This window comes from Hemicordylus capensis, chromosome 3 (assembly GCF_027244095.1).
Source record: "Hemicordylus capensis ecotype Gifberg chromosome 3, rHemCap1.1.pri, whole genome shotgun sequence".
Classification (NCBI taxonomy): Eukaryota; Metazoa; Chordata; class Lepidosauria; order Squamata; family Cordylidae; genus Hemicordylus; species Hemicordylus capensis.
This window is the reverse complement of record NC_069659.1, coordinates 94641037-94665657: the sequence shown is the minus strand read 5'-3', so window position 1 is coordinate 94665657 and position 24621 is coordinate 94641037. Positions and strand designations below refer to the sequence as shown.

The 24621-nt window shown below is 43.2% G+C and overlaps 2 protein-coding genes across 7 annotated transcripts in view; both read right to left on the bottom strand.

The window, feature by feature from the left end:
* LOC128351323 (interferon-induced GTP-binding protein Mx-like) overlaps positions 1-2329 on the bottom strand; it is a 49351-nt gene extending 47022 nt beyond the window's left edge. Inside the window, exon 1 of the mRNA XM_053310782.1 lies at positions 2266-2329. The gene's annotated coding sequence lies outside the window, so the exon portion shown is untranslated. The remainder of the gene's footprint in view (positions 1-2265) is intronic.
* A 4890-nt stretch (positions 2330-7219) lies between these two features.
* The window catches only part of LOC128351542 (interferon-induced GTP-binding protein Mx-like), a 42002-nt gene continuing 24600 nt past the window's right edge, over positions 7220-24621 (bottom strand). For 4 of the 6 annotated variants that reach the window (XM_053311189.1, XM_053311192.1, XM_053311190.1 and 1 more), the window contains 8 exons: positions 23282-23480; positions 21920-21998; positions 21463-21585; positions 21044-21188; positions 16060-16218; positions 14068-14144; positions 12878-13120; positions 7220-10013 (listed from right to left, as the gene is read on the bottom strand). In XM_053311189.1, coding sequence (XP_053167164.1) covers positions 9783-10013; positions 12878-13120; positions 14068-14144; positions 16060-16218; positions 21044-21188; positions 21463-21585; positions 21920-21998; positions 23282-23480 — 1256 coding nt within the window. In that variant the 3' untranslated portion in view covers positions 7220-9782. Of the gene's footprint in view, positions 10014-12872; positions 13121-14067; positions 14145-16059; positions 16219-21043; positions 21189-21462; positions 21586-21919; positions 21999-23281; positions 23481-24621 lie in introns of all 6 variants that reach the window. The other 2 variants (XM_053311193.1, XM_053311194.1) reach the window with 2 other exon arrangements.

The window sequence follows — 24621 nt, the reverse complement described above, 5'->3', positions numbered from 1 at the left end:
TGACATAGCACAATGGCGACTAGCTGCAGGAAGTTTAACACACCTGCTTTTAAAAGTCTTTTAAGTCGCATCCTCTCCAGAATGGGGATGGGATGTGTGTTCACATATGGGCCAGATTTACCCCCAAGGCCCTGTGAGTTATCAGGGAGCACATCACACACAATTCAGGTTCTTCACTGCCTGTTAGAGTGTAGCCCGGTTAATGGGGGGGGGGAGAGATCCACTTTTTGCTTTGTTTTTTTGGGACAACTTCGAGTTTTCAGTAAACTCACAGTAAAGCCTTGGAATTATTCACACATGACTTCGTGCTGCAAGATATTGAGCGAAGCCACTTCAAGTTACACTCGGCATTGAGGGAAGCAGCCCCTCCCCTCTGCTCTTGGGTGGTTTTTTTGGGGGGCAGAGCATCATATGCCTCCATGTTTTCCTTCTAGCCGGTGGGGGAGAGAGATTTCTAAAGCCTATATCTGCATTCCTAAAGATTGTATCCCTCTTATCATGTTAATGATTCTGCATCAGTGCTTCTCTCCATTTGTTCCAGTATTTTCAGATAAACTCACTTAAAACCAGCATTTTAAAAACCTGGAAATACACTGTGATACGTTAGAATTTGGAAGACAAAGCCCAATTTGTGTGTGGAGTGCTTCCAAGGATCTCGAATGGACTTCAGGGTAGGTTTGGCTGGTGTGTGAATGCACACACTCTTTTTCGGAGGAGATTCAGGGTAACAGCCCTATCTGTAAAGCCTTCCTCTGTGAGTAAAAGCCCTTGGTGCGGCTTGTTTCCATTCTTCTAATCCTACCCCATTGCCTTGCTCTGCCTTGGGCATTTTTCATGCAGTAGGCTTTACCGCGAGTGTATTGCAAAGCTTTGCTGTGAGTTCAAAGTTGCCCCCTCCCCCCCAAAAACAGAGTCAGCATGGTGTAGTGGTTAGAATGCTGGGCTAGGACCGAGGAGACCCGAGTTCAAATCCCCTTCCAGCCATGATACTTGCTGGGTGACTCTGGGCCAGCCACTTCTCTCTCAGCCTAACCTACTTCACAGGGTTGTTGCGAGGAGAAACGTAAGTATGTAGTACATCACTCTGGGCTCCTTGGAGGAAGAGCGGAATATAAAATGTAAATAATAATATATCTGGGATGGGAATATGTTAAGTTGGATATAAAATGTTAAAAATAAATAAATAAAAACTGGATTTTTTAAAAAAAACCCTGGATATAAATCAGGCTAAACTGTAATGCCCCGAATCATGTGTGAAGTGCTCCCTGACCCTGATAACTGGCAGGGACTTTGGGGTAAATCTGGCTGATACATGAATGCAGACTCTCCATCCCAGAGGAGATATGAGCCAAAAGTGAAAAACGCATGGACACCCCATTAACCCTCCACACAGGCTGGCATTCGCCCACTTTGCCAGTCTGGCAAATGACCAGCCCCAGTACCAAGGTGAGGGAGACCTGGGAGAGTGAGGCAGTCTGGGTGGGGCAAAAGGCATGGGTGTGAGCTGCCCATGGGCAGATGGGCCACCACTGGTAGAGCATCTGCTTTACATGCAGAAGATCCTAGGTTCAATCGGTAGCATTTCCGGGTGGTGTGGGATGGACTCACTTGTGCCTGAAACCTCAGGAAGTTGCTGTCAGTCACTGTATTGAGCAAGATGGCCTGACTGAGTATAAGAAGCTTGCTGTGTTTAGTGGGGAAAGGCTCTGCACTACTCTCCCCTTTATAACAATAAAATCTAAATGAGGTTAAGTTTGTCAGGCTCATGCCTTTTTTTGGCCTCTGTGTGGTATTTGTGCAATGCAATTAATCAATTAAGCAATTAATCTCTCAAACATTCAGTGTCATACTACTTATTTTTTCAATTCCTGTTGAAGGAAGTGGTGTAAACTATATTTTACTACCCCTTTTTCATTCTGTATTAACTCCTTAATCGTTATGGGACAAAAAATTCAGCCATTTAATTCAAGGCGTTTGTAATTAATTTTCTATTATCCTTAATCCATAAATCTATTTAAGGAAGGCGTTTCATTACAAGCAAGTAAAAGTTCAGGGAACTTACAAATAACTGTTCTTATTCAGCTTGCATGTTTCTGATGCTAACAATGGATAGATACTAAAATACATTATATTTATTTAAAGTTAGATTTCTATACCACCTTTCATAAAACTTATCCCAAGGTGGTTTACAAAAGTTAATACACAATAAAATCCATATAATCATATTAAAATCAATTAAAAACAATAGGAACCTTACAAACATACCACAAAGCAGCAGCCTTAAAAGAAGACAGCAGCAGGAGGGCAGAAAGGCAAGCAGTTTCTAAGGGGCGAACACCTGAACAAACAGCCTCAGTCTTTAACTGCTTTTTAAAGGCAACCAAAGAGGCCAGAGAGTGGATGCAAACGGGAGAGCATTCCAAAGCCTGGGGGAAACAACAGAGAAGGCCCCATCCTCCCCACAGTGAGGGAGGCTTGACTGTCCTGCATGCAGGATGGTCACAGAGCAAATACCCCTCCTATGACCTTGATGGGTAGGCAGAAACTCTTGGGAGCAGACTGCAATCCTTCAGATATCCAGGGCCCAAACTGTTAAGGGTTTTAAAAGTGATAACCAACACCTTGAATTTCATCCAGCAACAAACTGGCCATCAGTGCAGCTCTTTCAAAAGGGGCATAATATCCTCCCAGCCAATCCTTCCAGAAGGAACCCTAGCCACTTTATTTTGCACCAGCTGAAGTTTCCAAATAGCCTTCAAGGGGCAGCCCTACATAGGGTGTGTTGCAGTAATCTAGCCATGATGTGACTGGGGCCAGATCTTCCTTTTCAAGGAAGTGACACACAGCTGCCATACTTGCTGAAACTCTCCAAAGGTACTTCTATGTATAAGTGCATAGATACTTGGGCTTGATGAGAGTTATAGAAGATTCTGGTTATGGGTAGGGGGCAAGCAGGCAGGTGGGGAGGGAGCAAGTGGACGGGCAGCTGACACTGAGCAATAAAGCAGGGGCTGTGGTGGGGAGCAAGGACAGCTAGTTCTAAATTAACTTCTTTGAATTTCCACCTAGAAATGTGGCAGCTCCACCTTGTTACAAAGGCAAACTACTACCTAGTTTTTTGGGACCAAGTTCCTCTACACATTTATAATGTTCACATTAACAGTGTACATTCATACAAAGGTTGGAACCATCTGGTGTTGTGCAGGAGGGTGAAAGCAGACAATCCCTGTAGGACTTCAACTTACTGCGCCTTCTTGTATCATGAAAGTAAAACAGCAGAGTTACAGCTACAATGACTTCCCAAGCAGATAGTAGTATCTGAAAGAATGGATGAGTAGCTATCACTTGCACAATGACTTGCTAGCTGTCAGAAGCAACTGTAGAACAACTACTCATAGGCTGGGGGAGCAAAGGGCTGACAAAGAACATTCTTAGGGGAGCAAGAATTTTGATATACATTAAATATTTATACAAACAAGAAGGACCATTTTTAAGGCTCTTAGAAGCCCAGGAAAGAATGTTCATTTGAGGCCACCAACACCACCTTCTCACTGCATCCTGTGTCAATGCAGTTTTATCAGTTTGAATATAATCTTTACAAAAACCATCTGTATTGACTTCAGAATGATCTTATTTTTGAAACACAAGAATCTAAATATTTTCAGAGCATTGATGGAAAATTAGAAGCTTCACCATGAGCCTATCCAAAGTAAAAGCATTGTTTGCCCAAGGATTTAGGGGTAAACCAAACCCAGTTGCTAAGGAGTATTTGGAGGGGGAAGAATAAACAAAGAGCAACATTATGGTTTTACCCTGTTCTTTTTATCAAAGAAGGCTTGACTCTTGGCTTGTTCTTAGCTCCTGTCTTCTGTCTGGCCTTCTGGCTCCTGGTGACTACTTAGCTCTGACCCTTAGTACGTTCCTGACTGCTGGCTTCAGTCTAACCCTCCTGGCTCCCACTGCCTGCCTGGCTTTACTCCTGGTGAGCTCCTAAATCTCCCAGTCTTTTGAATTTGTGCCCTAACAAGCAGAAGGTTGCCGGTTCGAATCCCCGCTGGTACTATACTGGGCAGCAGCGATATAGGAAGATGCTGAAAGGCATCATCTCATACTGCGTGGGAGGAGGCAATGGTAAACCCCTCCTGTATTCTACCAAAGAAAACCACAGGGCTCTGTGGGTGCCAGGAGTCGAAATTCACTTGACGACACACTGTACCTTACTGACTGCTGCCCACAGCTCAGCTGCCTGACAAAGCTTAGGGCACAGGTGGGCAAACTACAGCCTGTGGGTGAAAGGAGGCCCTCTGGTCCTCTGACCCATGTAGCCTTGCTGTCATCCGGCCCCTGTTGCCTCACTGCTGTCCCTGTTGCCTCACTGCTGACAGCAGTGAGGCAACAGGGGCCGGATGACAGCAAGGCTACACATCCTCTCCTTGACAGCAAGGCTCTTGACAGCAAGGTTACACAGCAAGGCTACACATCCTCTCCTCTTCTGCTGCTGCCATGGCCTTTGGCCTTCATGGCTGCAGCAGCACACTGTAACAATGCCACCAGCAGGGTGGAATTCAAAAATGGTCCCCAAGCTCCTTTAATTGAAGATCTTTTCAGCTCCTTCTCCACTTCAGGAGGTAAGGGGAGGTGTGTCAGGCAGCATTTCTCCTTTCTACTCTCCCAGTGACTGATATTCAGCAACATTTCCCTTGTTATTGATCCTGTCAGTCAGAGTGAGGGTGGGCTGAACCTGAACATTAACCAGTTAGGAGGAAGCTGTCCAACACTCCTCCCCCTCCCCTCCTGGAGAGAACTTGTCTCACTTGAAGTCAAAATGAGTCCTCCAGTCAGGAACCAACAGTATGCCAGTGAGCTGAAGAGGTAGAGCAAAGAGTGAGCTGTCACCTAGTCAGCAGGCCTCCTTATCCTGCTTTCAGTGGCTCTAAGGCAGAAGTGCAGTCAAGAAGATAGCAGGCTGGAGAGGAGTCGTGCCAGCAGTGGAGCTACAGGTAGTAAGGTAGTAACCTGGCAGCGGCAGCAGATTGGGGCTGAGCAGCATAGCTGTGGCGGCAAGGGGGGCAAGGGGTGATACGCTGCCTGGGAGAAGGAAGCGCGGGTGGAGGAAGGAGAAAGGAAGCCCAGCCCAGCTCCAGGAGTGTTGAGGGTGGTGAGGGGCAGTCCCTGCCTGGGAGAAGGAAGTGTGGGGGGAGGGAGGAGAAAAGAAGCATGGTTCTTCTCTTCCCACCATGCTCAGAAAGAGATGCATGCCCCAGCTGCAGGGCGCCAGTGCCCGGTGAGGAAAGGGAGGAGGCAGCGGGGTGCAGGGGCATATCTAGGGTGGGGCAGGCAGGGCACGTGCCCCGGGTGCCACTTGAAGGGGGGCGCCATTCTTTTTTAAAAAAAAGGCTGCTGAAAACAAAATTGCCACCATGCATGCTCAAATGGGCTCTGTGAGGCCCTAGCGTGCAGTGGCCATTTTGTTTTCAGCTGCCATTTAATTTTTTAAAAAAATAAATGGCCACCGCACATAATCAAATGGTCCCTGTGAGGCCCTAGAGGCCATCAGGGGGAGGGGGGACCTTTGCAGACCCCCTACTCATGGCCTTTAGGAAGACCCCTGAAGGGGCTGCAGGTAATTTCTTTAAAAAATATATAATATGTCACTGTACACATATTTAGTTTGGCACTAAGTACAGAGAATCAGGGCTTGTGAATACTGAGCTGAAGCTTATGAGCTAGGATTGTATTCATTTGCTCTTACTTTGCTTCTTGTGATAAGTGAGTTAAATGTGATGTCTTAATAATATGGCTATTAATGGTGAGTTTGTCTTTGAATCAGTGTGAAATCCTTAGTATTAAGGCCCACTGGGAGTTTCTGGCTCTCTTTCTCTCATTTTAACTGTCTTTCTGAAATACTTGAATATATTCCAAGCAGTGACACAGTTTACTTTATTTTCAGAGTATCTGGGAAAAGTCAAATTCTCCATTTATTTTTAAAACTTATGTAATAGTGATGCTACAATGCATAGCAGAGAATTAGACAGGCACTTCTGTTTAGTTTTCCAAGTACACCTCCACAGAGTTTTTGGGTATTTCATGAGCCCCAGCATACTGAAATTTGTAGTTTCCCAGCATTTTTTGGTCTGGCTATGTCCACTGCTAAATAGTTTTTGAAAGATTAAAAGATTAACAAGGTTGACTTGTATTTTTGAGCTGATATTATGGTAAAGTTATCTGAAAGATGGGTGTCAGATGTTTGGACAGGGGGCACAATTTCAGTGCTTGCCCTAGGCGCTATTTCCCCTAGATACGCCTCTGGCGGGGTGCACCCCAAGCCTTGTGAGCTCCCTGATGGTTTTTACTTGCTACAGTGAAGGAAACTACCACCTACCTACACCCTTACCATGGAATCTCCTAAAAGTATTAGCAGGCTGATAATGACAAAAGCTGCAATCTTTTGAGAGTAACTTGGCCCAATTTTTGGAAAAACCTTTACAAAATGCATGTCCATTTTTCTATACAGGTGTGTACAATTCAAATGCCCCTATAGGCCGGAACCAACCATTATTTGGTGTGCGGGGGGCCAGGGTCAATTTTCAGTGCATAAATGATAATTAAAATTAATTATTAAAAATATTAATGAAAGTGAGGTGGCAGTTTTGGAGTTGGGGCGGGAAAGGCCAGGGAAAAGACAGGTGGTGTCTGTGGGCTCCAGCCCAGGGACTGGGGACATTTGGTTTCAAGTGGCCAAATGCATTGAGCTACTTTTGCTCATCAGCAGGACCTTCCAAGTGCTCTTTATGTCTCCTGATGTTGCTACAGGATATTTCTTTCTGGGGGTCATCAAAAGAGTCCTCAATGGCTGGATTCGGCTCTCAGGCCTTATGTTGTGCAGGCCTGTTCAAATGTTAGGAAACTTCATGTGTAACAATGGAAGTAATCGTAGATCTGGTCTTTCCCTGATGGACATGCTGCTTCATATTCTCCTGTAAACAACATTGCCTTCAACTGCCCTCATGGCACATCCACACCATGCATAATTCCCCCACTGCTCCTGGGCTCAGCCTTGTTTTTTTCAATACAGACTCTTGTTTATTCATGTTTTACTTCACAAGCATTTTATAGACCATGTTGTAACTTCAAGTAAATTGTAATCTAATACCTATAGGGAAATAGAAATGAAAATCTCAGACCAAGAATAAGGGGGGAAATAATGGTTTAAAGTAAGTGCAGTAATGAAAGCTTTATTTTTAAAGGGTTAATAATACAGCAAACCTGAAATTCACAGTCTTCAAAGAGCTAAAACATGGGAGGGGGGAATAAAAAATGCAACATACAAAACATACAGCGCTAAAAGCATAATACAAGTTATAATCTCAAAGTTTTCACTGTGTTTATGTGTGTGTAGGGATGCAGTTTATTTCTGGTCAACTTTTTCAAATTGAGAAATTTTATCATATCTAGAACTAGTTCAAAATGACATCTTTGCAGGATATATATTTTATTTTACAGATATAGAAACCACCTTTTACATACTTCTGGTTCAGAAGATATGTCCCAGCTGGCTCAGTGAACATGGGGCGGCAGTGCTGGATTTAGGCACAAGCTAAATAAGCTACCGTGTAAGGCCTCTAATTTTGAGGGGCCTCTGAATACCAAAAAATAATTATATTTCAAGTTTTATGTAATTGGTTGAAAAATAAAGAATGGGGGAAAGGACTCTAAAACAGATATTATTTTTCTGGTACGACAAAAAATATACTTATTTGGCTATGCATAATATTGAGTTTATAAATCTGTGCAGAACGAAGTAATGCAGAAATTTTATTACACCAGGGCCCAGTTTAGATCAATACCCACCATCATGATTACAGGCAGTGTTCGCCTCTTCAGTGCTGAAGAGGCATGAGCAGTGCCACACTAGGGTGGGACTTCCAACCCATTTTGTAGTGCTATGGGCCCTTTAAAATCTGTCAGAGGTCCCCTGTGGAATGGACTCTGCTCCATGCTGCCCCTAAGGGTGACCTGCTACACTGCAGCAGCTCTGGAGCTTTCCAAACCCTCTGCTGGCCACACCCTGTGAAGCTTGTTCCTGGCTTGCCTGCAGACAGGAAGAATAAGAGGCTGCCACCTAATGATGTAGCAGGGAAGTGACTTGACTAGGGAGCAAGAGGTTGCTAGTTTGAATCCCCGCTGGTGTGTTTCCCAAAATATAGGAAACTCCTTAAACCATATGGCTCTGTGGTCGCCAGGAGTCGACACGGACTCAATGGCATGATTTTTCCTTTTCCTTTCCTGTCTGAAGCTGCTCTTGCCTCAGTATCAAGCTTCTCTTGATCTGATGCAGTTGTTATTTCTCCTGTCTGATTAGTTTGACCCTTGTGTGTTTTTGAACTCCTGATTACCTGCCCAATCCTCAGGCTACTGATTACATGTTTGGCTTGATTCTTGGCTTGTTCTTAGTTCCTGTCTCCTGTCTGGCCTTCTGGCTCCTGGTGACTACTTAGCTCTGATCCTAGGTATGTTCCTGACTGCTGGCTTCAGTCTAACCCTCCTGGCTCCCACTGCCTGCCTGGCTTTACTCCTGGTGAGCTCCTAAATCTCCCAGTCTTTTGAATTTGTGCCCTAACAAGCAGAAGGTTGCCGGTTCGAATCCCCGCTGGTACTATACTGGGCAGCAGCGATATAGGAAGATGCTGAAAGGCATCATCTCATACTGCGTGGGAGGAGGCAATGGTAAACCCCTCCTGTATTCTACCAAAGAAAACCACAGGGCTCTGTGGGTGCCAGGAGTCGAAATTCACTTGACGACACACTGTACCTTACTGACTGCTGCCCACAGCTCAGCTGCTTGACAAAGCTTAGGGCACAGGTGGGCAAACTACAACCTGTGGGTGAGAGGAGGCCCTCAGGTCCTCTGACCCATGTAGCCTTGCTGTCATCCGGCCCCTGTTGCCTCACTGCTGTCCGCTGTCACATCCTCCCCTCTTTTGCTGTTGCCATGGCCTTTGGCCTGCATGGCTGCTGCAGCACACTGTAACAATGCCACCAGCAGGGTGTTGTCATTACGATGCATCACAGCAGCCCTAGCTGGCTGTGGCAGAAACAGACACACAGGCTAAAGGCCATGGTGGCGGCAAAAGGAGAGGAGGTTGACAGTGACAGTGGAGGCAGCTATTGCTGCTGCCAGACCACAGCAGAAGGTGGGTGGTGGCGACTATCGCTGTTGCCAGACATCAGCAACGGGAAGAGGAGAAGCTGGCAGACAACAGGAGGAGGTGGAGGTGGCCCACCATTCAAATTATTTCAAGTATGTGGCCTTCCAGCCCAAATGTTTGCCAACCTCTGGCTTAGGGCCTCAGCATGTCATAATTTGGCCCTGTGGGGAGCACCTTATGCACACATCCTGCTATCCCACTGCCATATAATCACATGGGGGGGCAGAATGTCCAGACCAACTCATTGTGTGACTTAAATAGGAGAAAAGTACAATTGGCTGGCAGTTAAATAATAATAATAATAATAATTTCTTTTACATTTATGAAACACTTTGAACACATGCAAGTAGTACATGAATGCATATTCCTTTGGACCACTCCCTCTTTGCTACTCATAAATATGGTTTTCTTCAAGTCTAATGTTGGTTATATTAATATGTTTAAATTATTTTTACTGGTTGATTAGGACATTCTAGAACATGACTCATTTATTTAAGCACTAAGCAGAGACCTCTGATATCTGCTGCAGGAGGAGAAAGAATTCCTTTCTATTTTCATTCAAATCCTCCTTGTTTAAATAGGGAACTTTGCTAAGCGCCGTCGAGCCATGCTGAGACGCTTGATTCTTTCCTTAATAGTGTTCCTCATATTGGCAGCATCTTTTCTCTCCTGAAGAAGAACGCCAAACTGATCTTTATCCTGCAAGAGCTGTAGCATTGCATTCTGTAACTTCTCGGCATAATCTTTGAGAACATACATTTGAATGATCAGAGGAATCTGGGTACCAAGGCGGTTTCCTGTACTCTGAAAATAGAATGAAAGTTGTGTGATCAGGCAGAAATCAGAAAGCATTGCAAATGACTGACTATTATTACAAAGGGTACAATTTCAACATGTGGTTATTGTTCAAGAAAAGTAAGAGTGAGCTTCCAAACATAACAGAAACAAAGCCAAAACTAGAAGCAGAGTAAGTATCATTCACTTTCACTTTCATCCCATGACCAAACAGATCAACAGTAAAAAGGTAGCAGGCCAGGGCTAGACAGAACATTCATTCATTCTCTCCTAGCAATGCCGTCTGAACATGTTGCCATCTGTCCGTCAGGACAGGGCCTTCTCTGTTGCTGCCCCCAGACTTTGGAATGCTCTCCCAGTGGCTATTCGCTCCTTAGACTCCATTACAGCTTTTAGAAAGCTTTTTAAATCTTGGCTTTTTATCCAGGCTTTTACATAATTGTTTTTATTGCTGCTTCTATGTGTTTTTATCTGTCTATTGTTTTTATGCTTGTATTTTATAGATTTTAAATTTGGTTTGTTTTTATATTTTTAGCTTAATACTTTTGTCGTCATTTTATTGTGTGTTTTTAACTTCTGTGAACTGCCTTGCAATTGTTTTTAATGAAAGGCGGTATATAAATGCAACAATAAATAAATAAAATAAATAAACACTCTGCATTGAAGTAGCCCCTGTATCTGGTCCCATATGGGACTCTGGCAACTGTAGTTGAGACATTCAATACAAATTCAGAATGCTGGCCACATTTTCTGGCTGTAAAGGGTCAGTGCATTGGAGTGTCCAACATTCTAAAGCAATAGAATCCCTATTCACATTTTACATTCAATGTTTATATGAGAGTGTTCACTGTACACGGGTACAGTTATTCACACATTATGTTGAACCTGGGCATAACAGTATGCTTCCTTATCTGTACCATACATTTCAGGGGCCTGTATCCAGGTTCACTTTTTAAAATGAACCCAGATACAGTCATTGCACAAAAACGTGTACGAGTGTGTAGACATATGTACACTCATGCAATAGAATGTTGGAATAGGGCTAGACACACATTCAAAATCTGTATTAAAAATAAGTCGGCATGCTGTAAAGTGGATTGCCAGGGACAGGGAGATAACCAGAGCAATACTAACACCATCAAGTACATGCTCTGGATGCACTTCTGAACTCTGGATGAACTTCTGAAAGGTGTACATCGATATGCCCTTAGTGAAACTTTTGAAAATGTTGAGTATTATGCTTTTAGCAATTCAGGGTTAGTACAGAATAAGCAAAATGCCACCTGGATTGGTATTCCCGTCTGAATTCCATGTGACTTTTGGCTTGTTTATAATGAAGCCACAGTATGGTTAGAAGAGCCTCATTTAAATATAGGATATAAGATAATAAACAAATGTATTTTTTAAAAAATACTGAGATACTTTTTATGCTGAGAGTCTGTTTATTAAAAGGAGGTATTCTCAAACATTTTGCATACTGAACCTTTTTGAATTGCTCTACACATAATGGGAAACACTCCCCCCCAAACACAAAGTAATTAAGATAATTATTCTCCCCTAATTCCAGGATAAGTTCAGAAGAAAGAATATATGGGGCTTCATGAGCATACATGTGAGCACTCAGTGGATGAGGCCATTCTGCATGCAAGCATTCAGATGCTCTTCCCAGAAGGTTCCAAGTTCCCTCCCTGGCGACTCCAAGATAGGGCTGAGAGAGACTCCTGTCTGTAACCTTGGAAAAGCCACTGCCAGTCTGTGTAGAGTAGACAATACTGAGCTAGATGGACCAATGGTCTGAGTCTGTAGAAGCTACTTTCCTATGTTCCTAAGAAATAATGTCATTTCCCCCCCACAGATTCGAAAAGGGAAATCTGCATTTGGATCCAGTCAAATTGAAGGGTTTTGTCTCATTGTCCTGGCTACCTGTTTAGCATTAAATCCTTAGGGAGGCATAACCAGTTGCAAAAGCAGGACAGTGGGGGGATGGCAGAACAGTTTATGTACTAGTTGTCTTGTGAACTACTACATACATTGTTCTGTGTTTCCCTTTCTTGCTTGCTTTTCCATTTTTTATCCTACCCACAAAAAAGAGTTTCTTTTAAAGAACAAGTTACTTTAGAGGGAGAAACCCCAAATCACAGCCCTTAAAACGTATCTGGCCTGGCTTTCCAGGGTTTTTAAATCGGTTTTAATATTCTAACCCGGTTTCAGGGTTTTTAAATATTGTGATTGTTTAATTGTTGTTTTAAAACGTTTTTAAATTGTTAATTGTTGTTATATTGTTTTTTAATTTTTGTTTTAGCCCTTTACTGTTTTAATGGTTTGTTTTAATTGTAAACTGCCCGGAGCCATTTTGGAAGAGCGGTATAAAAATCAAATAAATAAATCAGGGTTCAAACTAATTTTATTCCTTATAAATCATGGTGGCTGATATCCAGACTAACAGGGTGCACATGGAAAAAATGTTGCATACACACAGTGGGGGAGAGGCAATTTTTGCCAATCTCCCCTTCTATCTGCAGCCCACTGTGCATCCAAAAAAAAAAAAAAAATGTCTCTGGGTTGCAGGACCCTTAGAGACATGTTTCTGGGAGGCACAGTATGCTGCAGAGGGAAGACTGACAAAAATCACTGTTCCCTTGTGTGAGCAGAACATTTTTGTCTGAAAAAATACAGTGTTAGTCTGGATGTCAACCACTGTGTGGATGGATGGCAGAGGATATCAATCTAGATAAAAACAAGGTTCAATGCACAGTTTTGAATAATAGGGGGTCTACTGTATTTCTCCATTTTTCTAGGAATAGGCTTGTATGTGACATAAATTTGCAAGAAATTGATGCTAGAAAAAATATAAAATTTTTAAAAAACCTCACTCTGAAGTAGGCATCTAAGTGGTAAGCCATTTCCTTCATGGAGCAATGCTTTCCAAGAGCAGTCCCTGGACTTTGGAGAGCTGCCACATATGGTCTGGATTCCTTGGCTTTCTCTCTAACATTGTTTAAATCTGTACTATAAATGTTATCCTGGCAGTATACCACATGTTCCAGTTTAAATTGAGTGTTGATCATATATTCTGCTTCCTCCTCTTGCTTCAGCTTTATATCTTCAATATTGTTCTGCGTGATTAAAAAATAAATAAATCATTTTTTTAATCCCAGAGGAGTTAAAAGAGTAGATTCTAAATAGAGTGGCTGAAATCCCCATGAAGCATGCCCTTGATGAGAGCCCTCACAACTTCTCCTTTCCCCCCACCTGCATACTGTTGTGCTAGATTTCCAAGCACTGCTTTTATTTCATAAGGGCTCTGCAAGATCAGAAACCCACTGCTGAGGGTCAGTGATGTGTTTGGGTTCACGATGGGCTGAGAATCAGCAATGCACAGTGGTGGGTTCACTACATGCAAGCTGGCAGGACAGAGGGGATCATGGAGAAGCCAGCAAAGCTGCCATGCTGGATGATGCTGGGCCTCTGGTGAGTCACCTCTTGCCAGTATTCATTGGCAGCTGCTGCCCACCAACCACATTCCCTGAACTTCTCAGTCCCTCTTTTCTGCTGCCTGTCCACAGTGGTGCTGCTAGTGTCACCATTTAAAATTTTGCAGCCAGGCAGTCCACATGCAGACAAAACAGCTTCATCCATTAGGGACCCAGGACTAGACTCTGTCCTCTTGGCACCACTTCTTAACATACATGTATATTATCCCTCTTCACATGCCAAGGTCAATGCAAGTGCAATCTGTGTGCAATGTATGCATGTACAGATCTGTATGCATAACAGGGGAGGGAAAGAGAGAGGTAAGTGTTTTAGATGAAAATAGGAATATGCCCCCCAGTGGAGGAAACTCTGCTTTCCAGGAAACTATGCTTCCTTTAGACCAGCAACAGTGCCCTGAAAGAGAACCAAACAAAAGACACTGGGCTGATCTTGCCAGCTGAGTCCTTCTATGGGATAGTGGCAAACACAATTATATAATGCTTGTACTGATTTTGCAGATTTTTGGCAGCTTCTTTCATTGTCTGGAAGAAACTGTATTCATGGTATGACAAATAATATCGCCACTTACCTGAGTAGCTCTAAGAAGATAGTAAAAACAATGGAAGTGTTGGTAGGCCACTTGGGTAAAGTTTTCCCGCACAAGTTCTGGAAAACAGGTGGGTAGGGCTTTAGTAGAAGCTTTAGTATGGAAGCTTTATGGAAGCCAGAAGCTTTCGTATGGCTGTAACTCCCTAGCAGTTGAGCAAAGAAATAATACATTGTTCAGTAACTGGGAGGCTCAGCATTAGGGGCCCAGATCTAGACTCTTGGCACCAATTCTTAACATACATGTATATTATCCCTCTTCACATGCCAAGGTCAATGCAAGTGCAATTTGTGTGCAGTGTATGCATGTACAGATCTGTATGCACGTTCACACTGTGTTCAATGTAAGTACAGTGATAGACTTCTCTGTACTCAGCATTTGAAGGGGCCCTCTATCCAGGTTCACATTTAAAATGAATGTGTGCATAGTTATTCACACAAAACTATGTACAACATCATGTCCAAATAGGGCTCTTGGAACCAAGAGATCTGTGCAAACAGCAGAGAAGGAGCAAGGCACAGCGGCACCATACTTCTCTTCCTTTCTCTTCACCTCCTCCAATTGTGGGGAAAACTCCACCTACCGAATGTCGAGGAACTTTGACATTTCTCTTTTTTCACATTATATATGCCTACAGTAAGGGCAGGTTCAGAAGAGATCTTCTCATGTAATTAGGAAAGTGATCCATAGAGAATATACCTGTCATGACAACCTCACAGGATGTCCCAGCTCTCTCCCCTCTTTGTCAGGTGCGGGGAGGGCTCTACTCACACTTCAAATACTTGTTACAACTGCAATTGCTCAGTGGGAAGGGGAAAGCACTCTCAAGCAAAGGCCACTGAGGCTGGGGATTATGGGAGTTGAAGTCCAATAACACCTGAGGACCCAAGTTTGAAAATCCCTGCTTTAAACAAATAAGTGTGTAGAGAGGGCTATTCAAATGAACCATCCCCCCATGTGACAAAGGGACATGCTGAGAGGGCATCAGGATGTCATCATGATGGGCACACTCTTTGCATGCTCCTTTCCTTTCCTAATAGCATGGGCTAGTAAAGTATTGTCCAAACCAGCTGAAGCCCAGTACTGGCATCACACAAATCAAATGCTCACGAATCAAATGCTTGTATATCTTGTCTATACACTAGGTACTCAAAAAGTTATGGTGATACCAAAAATATAAGTGCTCACATAACTTGTTCTGTGATCTGAGAGAAACAAACAAGAAGCTGTCAATATATGTTCATCATTTAAATGCATTTCTGGAATTCCCCACACCCCCACTCTGAACTTTCCACTTAGTATTATGTGCAAATTAATTTCTTTTACTATAGGCTTCTCTCTACTTCTTGCAGGCCTGCTGCTGGGAGCAGCAAGGAAAGTTCTAGAGAACTGCACAAAGTAAACAAAAAAGTACAAGAAGTAAACAAGCACAGCTCTGCATGATAGTAATCATACAGTAAACAAACATGGAAAATCTGTTTTTCATAAGAATCACTTAAATTGTATTTTTCATTGAACCACTTTTGTGAACCAAAGAAAATATCTTCAACAACAAGAAAGAATATTTGATTTTAAAACTATTTTGGTTTTTCCTTCTGTATGAACTGAGATATTCCGGACGAAACTATGTCACAGGGCCATACACAAAAACACCAGCTGACATCTTGACTAAACCAACTGCTAGCGCAAAGCTGTTGCGCTACCTACTTGCACCAAGTATGAAGCCTGCATTCCACACTAGTGTTGTGCTACTGCAAGCACCTTTGAGCAACACTACTCGACTGTAGCACTTTTCATTTGTTTCTAACTGAAATTTTGCAGAATTCTACAAATCTTTTTTAGCACAACTTTGCAATCTTCTTGTTCTAGGACAACTTTGCTTATTATGCAAGCTCTTCATTAATCATGTTGTCAGCCACTTCTCATAAATGAGATTTTGAAAGAAGCACCCAGATATTTAACTATGAAACTCACCTGCTATATCCTTCAATAGCTCAAGAGCTGGCGATTTTAGCTTAATAATGTGCTGTTTTACAATAGCCTCAAAAGTCTTGTAATTGATAAATCCTGGAAGTTCTTTACCACGAAATTTATTTTCAAAGCTCTGAACTTCTTCCTTCATAATATCTCTTACTGCAATGTTAAAACAGTTCATATTAATTAATAGTATTAATAATTCAGCCTAATGTCCCCGGCCCCTATCCAGCTAAGGGCAGTCATGATGGTCCCTGTAAAAACACATTATTGTATGTAGACTTTGAAATATGAAACATATGTATGATTGTCCTTAGGAAAATGTCCCTATGTAGGATATTCAAAGAACAAAGCTCCCTGCTACTTATCTTCAACTTTTCATGCTGTAGCCCTGGCCTAGTCATCCAGAACTATGGCATGATGCAGCCATAATAAACCTAGAAATAATCCAGGTTATTTCAAATTAATTTAAGAACATCCCTGTTGGATCAGGCCCAAGATCTATTTAGTCCAGCATCCTGTTTCACACAGTGGCCCACTAGATTTATTTATTTATTTATTTTATTAAGAGATTTAATATGCCACCCAATCCGTAGACTCAGGGCGGTGTACAAACAAGAACAGCATCCGAGATTTAAAGGGGGGGATAAATAAACCATGATTATTATTGTTGTTGTTGTTGTTGTTGTTGTTATTATTATTAGGCAAATGCCTGGTGGAAAAGAAATGTCTTCAATAAGGTTTTGAAGGCTGAAAGGGAGGAAGCAGACCAAATCTGGGGGGCGGGGGAGAGAGAATTCCAAAGTGAAGGGGCAGCAACAGAGAAAGCCCTTCCACGGGCCCTAGTATTGTGGACCTCTCTAAGACCAGAGACCAAAAGAAGGGCAACCAGAGAAGATCTCACAGTATGGGACAGGACTGGCCGGGAGAGGCGGTCCTGCAGGTAAGCAGGTGCTAAGCCCTGAAGGGTTTTAAAAGTGAAAACCAGCACTTTGAATTGGACCCAGGAGCAAATAGGTAACCAGTGCAGCGACCGCAAGAGAGGTATCACACTACCATATGCGGGCTGCTGCATTCTGGACCAGATGACGCTTTCGGGTCGTCTTCAAAGGCAACCCCAGGTAAAGCACATTACAGTAATCCAGATGAGAGATGACGAGAACATGAGTTACCGTTGTCAAGGCCTGCTGGTCGAGATAGGGCCGCAACTGGTGGACCAGCCAAAACTGGGCAAAGGCGCCTCTAGCCACGGCCTCCACCTGCTGCTCAAGTAGAAGCCGTGAGTCCAAGACCCCCAAGCCGCAGACCACCTCCTTCAGGGGCAGCACAACCCCATCCAAGGAGAGACTCAGACTCGGTAATTGGCCAGATCGAGGAGTAAGCAAGAGCAACTCAGTCTTGGAGGGATTCAGTCTGAGCTTGTTTTGGCCCATCCAGACCTTGACAGCCTTCAGACACTGGGCAAGCACAGAAACGGCATCTCTGGAGTGGCCTGGGGTTGCAATATACAATTGAGGATCATTGGCATATTGATGGAACCTCACCCCCAATCAACGGATGACCTGTCCCAGCATTTTCATGTAGATGTTAAAAAGAATGGGTGTGAGAACCAAGCCCTGAGGCACCCCACAAAGGAGTGGCCACAGGGCAGAGTACTCACCACCAACTCACACCAACTGAAAGCGCCCACTAAGGAAGGAATGGAACCACTGCAAAACAGTGCCCCCAATACCTAACCTGCACAGGCACTCCAGAAGGATACCATGGTTGAGGGTATTGAAAGCCGCTGAGAGATCTAAAAGGACCAAGAGAGGGGCGCTACCCTCATCAAGGCCATGATACAAGTTATCAACCAGAATGACCAATGCCGTTTCCGTGCCATGCCGTGGCCTGAAACCTGACTGACAAGGATCTAGAAAATCAGCTTGATCCAGAGCTCTCTCAAGCTGGGCACATACAACCTTCTCCAAAATCTTTGCAAGGAAAGGAAGGTTGGAGATTGGTCTATAATTATCAAGGACCTCAGGACTGAGAGAAGTCTTCTTCAAAATTGCACACCACAGCCTCTTTTAAGGCTGCCTGCACAGACCCCTCACAAAGAGAAGAATTCACCAACTCCTGAAGCCAGGATCTTACATTTCCACCTGCTACTCTAATAAGCCAGGCAGGGCAAGGGTCCTGGCTACAGGTTGCAGCACCCATACCAGAGAGAATCCTGTCCACATCCTCAGCAGGCTCAAAAGTATCCCATATGACACCACAAGTTGAAGTCTCCATCATCTCTGCCGAAATGTTTCCACGCAAAATACAAGGTGCTGGTTATAACCTATAAAGCCCTAAACAGTTTGGGCCCTGGGTATTTAAGAGAACGCCTTCTTCAGCATGAACCCCACTGCCCACTGAGATCTGCTGGAGAGGTCCATCTGCAGCTGCCACCGGCTCGTCTGGTGGCCACTCAGGGATGGGCCTTCTCCGCTGCTGCCCCGAGGCTTTGGAATGCGCTCCCTAGTGAAATAAGCGCCTCTCCATCTCTGACAGCTTTTAAAAAGTCTTTAAAAACACATATCTTAATTAATGTTGTTTTAATGGTTTTAATGCTGTTTTAAAATATTATTTAAAAAAATTTAAATTGTTGCAATGTGTGTGTCTCCCCCCCCATTTTTGTCTTAACAAATGTTTTACTTTGTTTTTATTCTGTTGTAAACCGCCCAGAGACATAAGTTTTGGGTGGTATAAAAATGTTTCAATAAATAAAATAAATAATAAAAAAATCTCATTGGATCTTGTGCAATTGGAGTCCAACTCCCACCGAAGGTGAGCGACCTTATCAGTGAAGAATCTAGCAAACATGTCACAGTGGCCAGATGGAACCTCCATTGGATCCACATCCCCAAGCAGGGAATGGGTAATCTAGAATAAGGCTGCTGGATGAGAGTCAGCTGATGCAATAAGAGTGGAGAAGTGAGCAGACTTTGCCGCCCTTATTGCCACAGAATACTCCTGAAGATAAGAGTAACCGTGCTCGGTCGATTTTGGCATTAGTTTTCCTCCAGCGGCGCTCCAGGCATCTCTTAAGGAGCTTCATCTCCCTGAGTAAACCAAGGAAGCTGGGATCCATGAATCTGGAGAGGTCGCTTAAGGGCAATCTCATCCAGAGCCTCAACGAGCTGCGCTGGAGAGGTGCCCACCAGATTGCTGGGAACATCCCCAAGAACCCTCTGAAAACCATCAGAATCCATAAGGCGCCTGGGGTGGACCATCAAAGTGGGTCCACTGCCCCTGCAGAAGCAAAGAGCAGATGCCTCTGGGAAGCCCACAGGAAGAGCTGAGGGCATGCCCTCTTTCCTGCTATTGCTCCCCTGCAACTGGTATTTCGAGACATCTTGCCTCTGAAGCTGGAGGTGGCCTATAGGCCTCAGAATAGGAGCCACTGATAGACCTGTCTTCCATGTATTTATCTAAATCCTTCTTAAAGTCATCCAGGCTGGTGGCTGTTACCACATCTTGTGGCAGAGAATTCAATAGGTTAATTACACATTGTATTAAAAAGTACTTCCTTTTGTCAGTCCTAAATTTCTTGGCCATTCACATTTAAGAACCTTCTCAGGTCTGATTCTCCTCTTCCCAGAATAGGCTTCAAATGAATGGGATGGGGATGAGCCACTATGCCCTCTCCCCCAATTGTGTCATATACTGTATATTGCAAATAACTCACGTTAGAATGGGTACCTGTGAAGGTATCATTAGGGTCAGAATTCATCTTGAGCCTTCCCTTCCAAAGCAAATAGCAGTTGTTAGGAGCTTTGACCCAAACCAGACCATGGCAAGAGCAAAGATTTAAAGCACCCCGCTCCCTACAGTGCACTTCTAATCCACTGGGGAGGGGTGGGTGAGGATCTGGGTATTAGGTAGTTGAGAAAATACAAGCATGCCAATATGTTTCCAGGCAAAATACAAAGTGCTGCCTTAGGACCAAGTTACCTAAGAACTCCTTCTTCTACACAGTCCCCACTGTGCATGTATTAAGACAATTAAGAGAGAGGTCTGTCTCCAGCTGCCACCTATTTGGTGGCAACTCAGGATTGAGCCATCTCTTCAGCCGCTCCTAAGTTGTGGAATTCATTTCCCACAGAAATTGGAGGCTTAGCAACATTAATACCCTTCAAAATGCCCTTAAGACTAATTTTTTTTTAGTCTGGCTTAAAAAGAGGTTTTTAACTGAAGTGTTTTAATGTGTTTTAAATTTTTGGTTTTTAATTGTTGTAGTAGTGGTTGTTTTGTTTTAAGTTTTTTGTTTTTACTCGCTGCAACCTATCCACGGCTATTAGACTGGGCTAATGTGACACATGAAAGAAATAAAAGTAAATAATTAAGCAAGGATGTGCTTAACAAAATGAGGTCATTCACACGATCAAAAACTGTGTTCTACCTGGATTTGGGAGCTGTGTGTGCTCCCAATTTTTGGTTGTATGGAAGCAAGATAAGAGGAAAACATGGGGAAAAGTGACTGTGTGGAAGCAAGGTAGAAGGAAAATCTGTGCTTTTCCTCCTACCTTGTTTCCACACAATCACTTCTACCCAGGTTTTCCTCTTACCTTGCTTCCACACAACCAAACATTGGGAGCACACACAGCTCCCAGACCCAGGTAGAACAGTTTTTGGTTGTGTGAATGACCTCAATATATTGTTTGACCCTGACTGAAACTAAGTATCAACATGTTTTATTTTGTTTTGTAAACTGCCTTGAGATTGTTTCAATGAAAGGTGGTATAAAAATGTAACGATAAATGAATACAATTTTATTGATTAAATGATTGTTAGATTTATATAGTGCCTTTCATAAAATTATTCCAAGGTGGTTTACAAATGTTAACACAATAAAATTCCATAAAATCACATTAAAACATTAAAATCAATTAAAAACAAGAAAAACAGCCATTGAAGAAATGTTGAGAAAGCATAAGGTCTTTGAAACTAACTTTACCATTTAGTGCATTATCATTAATCTCCTCTTGCCAATTATTAAAACATTGTCGCACTTGTGTGAACAATCTTGGTTTTTTCTTATCTATCAAAACTTCTTCTCCTTCTGCTATATTTAAGAGCTCCTGATTGAATTGTTTGATTTTCTGTACAGAGACATAATATAGTTCTTTAAAAATATATCTGTCAAGCTAAAACATGCATCATTTCAAAAGAACAAATGTAAGTCATCATGCAGAAAGAATTTAGGTTTACAACCAAATGTTATGTGTAAATGTAATCTTACAAAGGGTAGGAGGATATGGAGTGTGCATGCAGTATTTTCAATTTCATTTTAAAAAATTACTGGCTTATAATAAAGGACTCAGATATTTTAAACACTAACACTTGACTTATCGCCCAACCCATATTGGTACATACTTGTACAAGGAAAACCATCTGTTCTTCCGAAGCTGTGGGCACATCTTGGCCACATTTCTGTAGCTCAACATTTGCTTTCTCAAGCTTTTGCTTTATTTGTTGTTCTAAAGTTGGTAGTGATTTCTGAAAGGAAAAAAAGTCAGGAGAAAGATACATTCAGCTGCATGTTCTGTAGAGTTTCAGCTTCAGGAGTTTGACATTATGTGTTGGTCCCAGCAAAGAGAGAGAGAAAGTAGACAAAGTGATTCCATTTTCGACCAAATTATGCAAATACCCAAAATTAATAAAATTCTGTGTTCTCTGATTTCAGTCTGAAGACTGCCATGTCAGAATCTGACCACTTCCACACAAGTACACTGACATCTGCAGTTACATTTTCTACTTTGTATCTTTGGTATGACACCCAGCAATTCCAAAATACAAACAAAAATTCTTAAATGAACCAGTGTTCACTTACACTGATATGTTCTATCAGCTCCTGGGTAAGTCTCTCTGCCACAAGTGGAATAGTAGCTCTGCCTTCTTCCAGAAGAGATCTGACGGGGAACAATCAATATAATTAAAGCTCAAACTACTATAATTTGCATATAGATATGCAGAGAAAGAGCGTCCACAACATTCTCTCACTTTGTTCAACGTTTCCAATTTTTGCCACACTTTAGCATGATTAGGAAATGGGATCCAGAACAGGGATACACAAATAGGTCCTGGCTCTATTCTCGCTGGCTCATACTGCATCAAAGGGAACAGGCTGCAACCTAAGACACAGCTGAGAAGCAAAACCTGCCTATTACTCCACTGAGATCTCTGTGGCAGGACACTGGTTTAGTCCCACCCCCATGGTGTCCATGATTGGATATGGAACAGACTAGAGATTTCCATCCCTCCTTCCCACTCCCAACCAAACATATCAAACATGAGCATATATTAGTGCTGAGCTGGAAAGGGGACATGTGCAAACATTTTCCATCCCACCCTTGTAAAACCGGGTTCTGAGAGAGAGACAGTGGGAGAAGAGTGGAGTATCTGAACATTTTCACATCCCTAGAAGCCACTAGGGATGTGCGGAACCGGTCTGGTGGTCTGTGGTCCGACGGTTCGGTCCGGGGGTTCGTGGGGAGGAGGCCCGGGCCTCGCAGAGGGCATCTGTGCATGTGCGGCGGCAGCCAAAATGGCTGCCGCTTGCTTTACGGAGACCCCAAAGGGCCAAAAAGACTACCTTTACCCTGCCACGGCAGTGATGAGGGAGGCTGGTGGGGGGAGAGGTAACCTTCGTGGACCCCCTGCGGCTACAGCAAGCCCCCCAAAGGAGCTACAGGTAGGTAGTTTTAATTTTAATTTTTTAAAAAAAGTTCGCGGACCTGTGCCATACTGGACCCTGGCCTGGGGGGGTTTGATGGGGGTCAGACCGAACAGGGCTGGTTCCATTCAAAGCCAGTGCCAGTCCGGCCTCGAACTGAACCGGGCCAGACAGTTCCGTGCACACCCCTAGAAGCCACAACTTTTGCTGTGATGATAAACCCTCACAAAAATTAGGCACTGCAGTTGTAAGAATATGAAAGTCATAATCTTCTGTCAAATGATAAGTGGACGATTCATTTATTAGTCCTCCATTTAGTCCCACTTCATCCTATAAGAGGCATAATTGCTCTTTCTACCCACCCCCGATTCCTCTGGACAGGGTACAAGCCAAAATACAGCCTGGTGGATATGAAATTAGCGCAGACATTTGTAACATATTTTCATGTTCTTCTGCAGTATTTTTCACCAAAAAGGGAACATGATCAAGTATTTCTGTTTGCATTGATTTTAATGCTACCTGAAATGGTCGTGACCTTCAAAAAATTCTCTCTCTTTCTGGATTGCATTTGCCAAGCTCACTTTATCATTGATGTCACACTGCCCACGGCATTTAACAATCATATATCCTTTCGTCAGGGAAACTCTTTGATTTCGGACAATGTCAACAACCTCTGTCTCAGTTCCCCTGTCAACCAAGTCAGGCTTGGTCAGGATGCCTGTAAAGTAATTGACACATATAAGGAAAGAATAATTTTAATGATTAATTTTATTTATTAATTTTACATTTTATATTCCGCTCTTCCTCCAAGGAGCCCAGAGCGGTATACTCCATACTTAGGTTTCTCCTCAGAACTTCTTCTGAAAAAAGCCTCGTTCCTGAACTTCTTTTGAATGCCAAGTCTCATCTCTGGACTAGGGGCTGTAGTGAAAGAAGGAGTGCTATGAACATGTGCAAAGCGAACCCTCTTTACCACTGAGTAATGATGGTTCCTTCCCCACACTGCTGGTGTAAGGAGGTAGGGCCTCCAGGAGGGCTTAAGGTCTACCCATCAAAATACTTTGATCTTGGCAAGCAAACTATTTTCTTCTTCCATACTTCCAAGTGTTCCTCATAGCAAAGCATAGTTCGTTCCTTGAAAATTTCCACATGAAGGAGGTTTAAAGGTCACCCAACATTAATAAAATTTAAGAGAATGTAACAATGAAAGAAAAATTGAAGGCCAGACTAGAGGTGACATAGGAGTTCCATAGCTGGAACTCCTAACCTCTTTTTCATTTTTCAAGAAAAAGTTGTTGGGGGATGGAGGTGCTAATTTGAACTGGGGCAGCATAGGAGCAGGGAGCATCTAACCCTTTCCTTGTGTCCTGCCCTCACCCTCTCATCCTCCAGATCAGATTTCTCAGTGAAGTTGGCATCAGTTGTGGAGAAGAAAAGATATGGGCAAATTTCTCTTCTGTGACTAATAGCAGCTTGAGGTGGGAAGATTTAAGTCAGGGAATCAACATGTGGGCAAAAACTTAAACTCTCCTTCCCTGAAGAACCCCAATCTAATCCCACACACCCCACACAGCTGCTTTTTGAAAAACTGCATGTTGGAAGTTCCAGTTACAGAACCCTAACATATATAGTTTGACCTTGAGGTACTTGGAAAAATCTGAGGGCTTTTGTCCAGACTTGATGACATTATATGCAGTGTGATAAAACAATTTCCCACTCAAAGTTAGTGTTAAATACTGAAGTAAAGAACTGTCTATTAGGGATGTGCACGAAGTTCCTTCGGCACCGGCGGGGGTAGTCCTTTAAGGGCGGGGGAGGGTGCACTTACCCCTCCCGCCGCATATCCCCTGCCGGCGCTC